At 50.0% G+C, this 7569-nt stretch overlaps 1 protein-coding gene across 1 annotated transcript; it reads right to left on the bottom strand.

Moving 5' to 3' along the window:
- Positions 1-648: 648 nt before the first annotated feature.
- On the bottom strand, positions 649-4748 carry LOC136463618 (uncharacterized). The gene is made up of 3 exons (XM_066462599.1): positions 3818-4748; positions 1209-1542; positions 649-1120 (listed from the first exon to the last, which is right to left on the bottom strand). The coding sequence occupies exons 1-3, from the start codon at positions 4694-4696 to the stop codon at positions 984-986; spliced, it is 1350 nt and encodes a 449-aa protein (XP_066318696.1). The 5' UTR covers positions 4697-4748; the 3' UTR covers positions 649-983.
- Positions 4749-7569: the final 2821 nt, after the last annotated feature.

Here is a 7569-nt window from a genome sequence, read left to right as displayed (position 1 = left end):
ATTATGTGAAGCAGAGTGAACGTCTCATTTCTTATCAAATGGAATATTCTTTTGAAACAGTTTATTGCCTGATTTGCTGCCTGGATGGTTGTCTGAAGATGCCTTCTAATTGTTTTGCTGTCATCTGAGAAGTTAATTCTCCCTGACATCTGTGAAGGAAAAAGTTTGAATGTGAAAGCGGCAGGATGCAACCGGCACTGTCACGGCCATGAACCCAGGAGCTGTATTCATGCCATCATGGTGGTGGCAAAAACTGACTGGAGATAACTCTGACTTGGAGGAAAGACTTCAACTTTTTCACGACCTCAGATCACAGACACAGAGTGTGATGATTGACTTGCACGAATCATCAGATGGTAGCTTTGGGTGACGACTTTGACTTCTTGTAGTCTCTACTGGAGATTCGATGATTCATTGAGCAGGGGACAGGGGTTATACAAGACGGAGAGGCCAAGCGAAGTGACATTTTTGTAGCACATATGAACTCAGCCAACCAAACCGAGTGACATTTCTGTCATCAATACTCTCTGTAACAGATGCTTCTAACGTTCTGCATTCCCGGTGCTGTCTTTGCACGGATATTGCACCCTTTCTGCCATTGCAGAAGACAGTGTATTAAGTTGGGATGAAACATGTTTACTCAGCTGATTCTTTTCCTTACAAATTCCATTCCACAGCACCGTACGTGTATCGCTTGTGTCGATGAAGTGACAGTTACCAAAAAAACACATACTGGAGGAGTACACGTAGTAAAAATGACAAGTGGTTCGCGTCATTCTTGCAGGGTCTATGCACTCGTCAAAACAAACAACCTGGACAATTTCTCACATGCTCACTATCGACATCTGACATAGTACGAGCTATCAAATGAACCTACAAAGAAAAGCAGTTGGTTTGTTCTCCATCAGAATATCTTCTATCTGCACTCAATTTGTACATTCCTCCAGTGAAAACTCTGCACCTGGGTCACAGGTGGGAGGGATTCAGGAGATGCCGACGGTCTTGCCGAGCAGCCACATGACGAGCGAGAACTCGATCATGAAGAGCGCGTGCAGCCACGCCCGGTCCACCACGAAGCCGTACACCGTGATCCCCGCCCGGTTGTTCTCCAGGTACGTCACTGCATTTCAATTCATATCGGCCGGCGCCCGGCGGCCGTCAGCAACAAGGAGGAGCAGCAGCAAATGCAGTCTGTGGTAGCTACTTACCCAGCGCCTGCCTCTTCTGGAAGCTGATGTTGTTGGCCTGGAACGGCACGTACTTTGGGTCGTCGAGCGAGGAGCACTCACTCCGGCTGTCGTCGTCGTCACCGCTGGCGGACTCATCGCCGGCGGCCACGCGGTAGGCGTTGGCGGGCGCCAGGTAGCCCGCGGTGGGCGGCAGGTCCGGGTCCGGGTTCTCCTGGTCGTTGTCGAAGGCGTGCACCGTGGCGTCCGCGTGCCACGCCGCCGCCACGCTCGTCATCGCCTGCGTCTTGTGCGTGATCTTCGCCGCGCTGTACAGGCACATCAGCAGCCCCGCCACTAGGCTGATCGAGCACAGCTGCACGCACACCGCACGGAATGCCAAAGTAAGTTTACACTTCTGTCTGATTTTTTTTATTACCACTATAAACATTATATCCTGTTTGCCATAAACTGAATTCATCTGGGACTGAAAAGATGATAGGTTTTCCTCAAAGAAAAGTTCATGTCACTATATATATATAGAAGAGAATCTGTAAATCGTCGTCCTTCTGTCGGCATTGTGCAGAGCAGATCTACCTGCATAACCTTCCGACACGGCAGCTGTCTACTCGTCGCTGTCCTATCGGATATTTAGACACATACATGGAGTATTAAATATAGACTAATTACGAAACTAAATACACAGATTAAAATTCATTTGCGAGACGATTTTTTTAAGCCTAATTAGTCTATGATTTGACAATGTTGTGCTACAGTAACGTGTGACAATGACGAATTAATTAGGCTTAATAAATTCGTCTCGTAGATTACTGACGGATTCTGTAATTTATTTTTTTATTAATATTCGAACACTTCATACGACATCCTATGTGACATCCGATGAGACACCTCTCAAACTATAGTCCCTACATCCCAACACCACTAATAATACTGATTGCTCAAGGAAATATAGCTGTCCCTGTCCGCTGTGGACCATCAGCTGTGTGGTTGCTCACTTGCACTTGCCAGTCGTGGCTGATCACTGACGAGTGGAAGGTGTCGATGGTTCTTCCATAGTGGTCTGGACATCTGTGTACCCTTTTGGTTTTGGCCTTTTGGGCATGCAAGCTTTTCCTCCAACTTTCCATTTACAGATGTCCTGGCATCACCTGATTTGGCATTTCTCGTAGTACCGAAGTAGAAGTACTACCTAGATCTTGATTTCAAAATTGGCCATATCACAAGTGCACCCGTACTACGACTGATATGCATGATCCATATTCCATTTGCGATATGTATATGCCTATTTTTAACTAACAACAGGTAACTCTGCTCCCTGTTCCACTACCACTGTTGTATTCAGAAAATGTCACATCTTTGATCCATACCACAATCCAACTAAGGACACATCACACATGTTCATGTTGCTCGATTAGTTCGTAGTTCTCCAGGCCCTCTTTAGTTCCCTCCCAAAACGTCAAATTTTTCAAGATTTCCCATCACATCGAATACGAAAACGCATGCATGAAGTATTAAATATAAATAAAAAATAAAACTAATTACACAGTTTAGACGAAATCCACGAGACGAATCTTTTAAGCCTAATTAGACTATGATTGGACACTAATTGCCAAATAACAAAAAAAAACGCTACCATACTCATTTTGCCAAATTTTTCGGATCTAAACTGGGCCCAAGGGCTTGTTTACGATTTTGGATAAGTAGTAAGAATTAGATGCGGTATAGTCCAATTTGGATTTCCACTGCACAAAGCCTAATTTTTCTCACTATGAGTGTACTAGAATTCTTATGCTTCAGGAGAAAGAGCAATAATATAATCAAGATTTTAAATCTCCGGCTATAGCCTTCGCTATCTCCGGCTATAGCTGTTTGAGAAGGATTTAGCTAAGTTTTTCTATGTACAAGTTAGCTCTTAGCTGCCGTTATAGCCGGCTATAGCCTGTTTTCAGACACAGAAAGCTAAATGGCATAACCGGCTATTTAAAACCTTGAATATAATTAAACCTGAAGAAACAGCAAACAGAGGTATATATATATATATATATATATATATATATATATATATATATATATATATATATATATATATATATATATATATATATATATATGAAAAAGTCTATTTAACCCCCCACCTTTCATACTTGGTCTACTTCACCCCCAACTATGAAACCGTCTGTTTTACCTCCTGAACTTTCTAAAACCGTCTATTTTACCCTCGGGTGGTTTTTGACAGCGGTTTTGCTACAGTGATGTTGGGTTTGAATTTTTTTTTATTTTTATTTTCGGTGAATCTTTGAAAAATCACAGTAAATCATAGAATAAAAAATCTAATTTTGTTGGACTCCACATGAGTAGATCTACATAGTGAATATATAATACGGTATGCTTTAGTACAAAATTTTTACTGTAGCCTTTTAATTAAAAAATCTAATTTTGTCTGTAATTAATTAGAATTTATCTATAGCAGACTCGCTGGACTCCACAGCAATTTACTGCAGCAACCCGCCGTTACTGTAGCAATTCATATTGGGGGTGAAGTAGACCAAGTATGAAAGGTGGGGTGTATATATATATATATATATATATATATATATATATATATATATATATATATCTCAATTACTCACCGCGAGCTCGCCGGCGGTGGCGAGATTGACGACGGCGTGCGGTCTGGTGCTGGCAAGCAGCGCGGCGAACTGGCTGGCGGAGACGAGCACGAGGCTGCAGACGATGAACTTGCGGTACAGGTGGCTGATCTTCCTGAGCTGCTCCCTGATCCGGCGGTGGTGCTGCAGCACGGTGGCGACGTCGGCGAACCTGCCGAACTCGCGCGCGAACCCGACCATCCGCAGGATCTGCAGGTAGCAGATGACCCGGAAGAGGACGCAGACCATGAAGAAGAGCGCGACGCGGTACACCCAGGAGGCGACCTCGACGGCGCAGCAGGCCGCGGCGGCCCACCACCAGCGGCGTGAGCGCGAGCCGCCGTACGCGGCGGCGGCATGGTAGTACCAGTAGGCCTTGTAGGAGGCCTCGGCGAGCGCGCAGGGGAGCACGAAGCAGGTGAGGACGCGGAAGGAGCGCGCCAGCTGCGCGGCATACCCCGCCTGCACATCCTCGGAGTCGCGGCGGAGGCTGTCGAGGTAGAGCAGGCGGCGGATCCCGCCCGCGCGGTGGAGCAGCGCGCGGAGGGAGACGTAGGCGAGCGACGCCGCCAGGGTCAGCGAGACCTGGACCTGCCCGTCGAAGGGCCGCGGCGGGGGGTCGGCGACGGGGGGGAGGAGGCGGACGGCCGCGGGCGCCGCGACGGCGAGGAGGAGGAAGACCGCCCAGGAGCCCACGGCCGCCACGCGCGGGGCGGAGGAGTGGTCGACGCAGAGCCAGGCGAGGCAGGCGCGGAAGCTGCGGAGCTCGTCGTTCGCGCTCGACGCGCACCGCGCGAACCGCGCCGCGGTGGCCGGTGACTTCCCCGGCGCCGGCGGCAGTAGCGGCGACGCGTCCGCCATCGGTGCTCGCTTTCCTGGCGGGGCTTGGGTGTCGGCACGGAGCGGGCGACCGGGAGTCCGGGAGTGGAGGGCGAAGTGGGGTGAGGTGGCTCTGTCTCTGTCCGGCTACGCGTGGGCCGCCCGGGAGACAGGGAGATGGCGATACGCGCGGCTGGGAGATGGCGAGGGTGGATGGCGCGGCGCGTTCCAGTTGGGCCGCTCGCTGCCTGCTCTTGTGCTCTCTCTGGGTCTGGGTCTGGGTCTGGGATCTACAGTACACAAGTATACCCTTGGCCTTGAATGGGGTGACGACAGAATTACGTGTGCACACATGAGAGGCACTGTAGCTTCCTTTCCTTCGGGTGACAGTCGTGACGACGGTCCTGTGCAGCTGTCGTGCGCCTCATGATTTTTTTTCCTAATCTCAACTAGGGTGTGAGAAATGGGTTAGTCCATCATCTTCTTATTTCTTAATTTTTATTTTGTTTGTAAAATGAAGTGGATTGATGTATCACTGTCTTATTCCTCACAAGTTAATAATTAGTGCTAGCGCGATGCATGAAACCATTTCACTAAATTTAAGGAATAGGCATATGATGCACCATCTTATCTAGAGTGGTTTGATTCCTCAAAACAAACACACGTATATACACGGAGTCTCACTCCTAAAAACGTATGAAAAAAATCTACAGTTGTCGGTATTTCGAACAGCCGACTAGTAAATTTGTATATTGCGCGTCTGACCCAGATGGCGTGCTAAAAGGACACGAGGATTATACTAGTTCGGGCCGAATGTCCCTACGTCCAGTTTCGGACTGCTCGTGTTACCAGCACTGCATTTGCAATAGGGGGTTACAAACTGACGAGAGAGGGAGGCGCTCCCAAGTCTCTGTGGTTTGATTGCTCGATGTTTCTACTGCTCGATCTATCGGTCGATCGATCTCCTCTGAACGGTGCCCTGCCTTCCCTTTTATAGACCAAGAGGAGAGAACAGGATACCAGAGACCGAGAGAAGGGAAGAGGGAAAAAAGAAAGAGAAATAAGGCTCCTGAGGGCGTGCCATCCTCCTCTTCGCGTGGGTCCCACTGACCCTGTAGATCGTGGAGGCAGCGGCGTCGCACCAGGGTCCTGTTGACCGCTGCAACATACGTGCAAGCGTCGTGCGCTGTTCTTATCCGCCATCACATCCGAGCGGACGGAATGGCCAAAGGGTCCCTTAACAGAGGCCATACGGGGGGCTGGTGGTACAGTGCCAGTCAACTGACATCGGTCGACTGACGTTGGACGGTGGTCAGGTAGGGAGTTGGCAGCATAGTGCTGGCATGTTGACGCGGTGGGCGACGTGAGTCTCCCAACATAGCCTGATGCGACCGCCAGTCTCATCAAGACGCGCTCGAGACGTGCTCACGGGCGTGCACCTCCATGCCATAGTGGTTGAAGCGGTTCGGGTCCCACCCTAGGGCCACTGCCTTTGTCTAGTAGCAAATCCGACTCCCAGGGAACGGCCGAGGCGGGAATCTCGCCATGGGGTCCGGGCGAGACGGAATCCGACCCTCGAGGGTCGGACGAGGCAGAGCCCTCCCCATGGGATCAGACAAGTCAGAGCCCGCGCCGTGGGGTTGGAGGAGTCGGAGCCCACGCCTTGGGATCGGACGAGGCGAAAACCTCGTCCTCGGAGTCGGAGCCTATGCCTTGGGGTCGAACGAAGCAGAAACCTCGTCCTCGGAGTCGAAGCCCACGCCTTGGGGTCGGACGAGGTAGAAACCTCGTCCTCGGAGTCGGATGAGGCGTGGCCGGGCCCCTGGGGGTAGGACGAGGCCACAGTTGCGCCCTTAACCATCGGATGCGGCGACATGACACTCATTAATCCTGTGGCTCAGATATCCGGGTATAGATATCCGACAGTAGCCCCCGAGCCTTTGGAGGAGTGAGACACTCCTGCAAAGGTTTTTGCGATCCATCGCTTGAGGGCGCACGGCAGTACTATTTGTCACTCCGTCTGTGGTTTCCGCAACCGGGGTGACTCATCGTTTGTCTACGACCGCGTGTTCGGTCGCTTTGCGACGCCGAGCCCCCGAGCCCCCAAGCGTAGCAGGGGTCCGGTCGGAGGGTCGGTTTGTCTTGTGATCGTCGTCCCTCACGCATCCATTTGCTAGAACAGAGGGGCTGAGCTGTGTCGTGCTTTCCTCGTTGGATGGAGCACAGTGCTCGATGAGTTGTTAACGGGCTTGTTCGAGTGGAGCCCCAACATCCCCTTCGTGGGGGCCCGGTTCGAGATCAGCTGGTGACTGACTCCAGATTCCTAATGGTTGGTCCATATAGTTCTCGGATCTGTTCGACCGGTCCGAGAGCTCGATGCCTTTCTCTGGGGAAAAACCATGGACCTTGCATCATCCAAGACTCGAAACAAGGGTCGGGACGCCCGTGGTACTTCACGTGCCTCGGGTATTGGCATGTCAATCAATTTTACCTTGCTTTGCTCGAAGAAGAGGCATGTCATATAATGGGAGGGTGCATCAACACATATTGGAGAAGTTAAGTATGTTCAATTCATTCCTTAGCTTGCAAAACCTCTTCTCATCAAGTGGCTTGATGAAGATATTGGCAAGTTGATCTTCGGTGCCCAAACTCTCAATGCAAATGTCCCATTTTTATTGGTGATATCTTATGAAATGATGGCGGACATCTATGTGCTTTGTTCTTGCATGTTGAATCGGATTGTTGGTTAACTTGATTGCACTCTCATTGTCACATAGCAATGGCACTTTCTTGAACTTGATTCCAAAGTCACTCAAAGTAGCCTTCATCCAAAGTAATTAAGCACAACAACTACCGGCCGATATGTACTCCGCTTTGGCGGTTGAAAGTGCTACACTATTTTGCTTCTTTGATGA

The sequence above is a fragment of the Miscanthus floridulus genome, chromosome 7 (assembly GCF_019320115.1).
Source record: "Miscanthus floridulus cultivar M001 chromosome 7, ASM1932011v1, whole genome shotgun sequence".
Classification (NCBI taxonomy): domain Eukaryota; kingdom Viridiplantae; phylum Streptophyta; class Magnoliopsida; order Poales; family Poaceae; genus Miscanthus; species Miscanthus floridulus.
The sequence above is the reverse complement of the archived record's forward strand: the minus strand, read 5'-3'. Positions and strand labels throughout refer to the sequence as shown.

Coding starts and splice junctions, on each gene's coding strand:
- LOC136463618 (XM_066462599.1), bottom strand. CDS start 4,696: ATGGCGGACGCGTCGCCGCTACTGCCGCCGGCGCCGGGGAAGTCACCG. Junction 1,543..3,817: donor CCACCGCCGGCGAGCTCGCG/GTGAGTAATTGA, acceptor GTGTGCGTGCAG/CTGTGCTCGATCAGCCTAGT. Junction 1,121..1,208: donor CCAGAAGAGGCAGGCGCTGG/GTAAGTAGCTAC, acceptor ATTGAAATGCAG/TGACGTACCTGGAGAACAAC.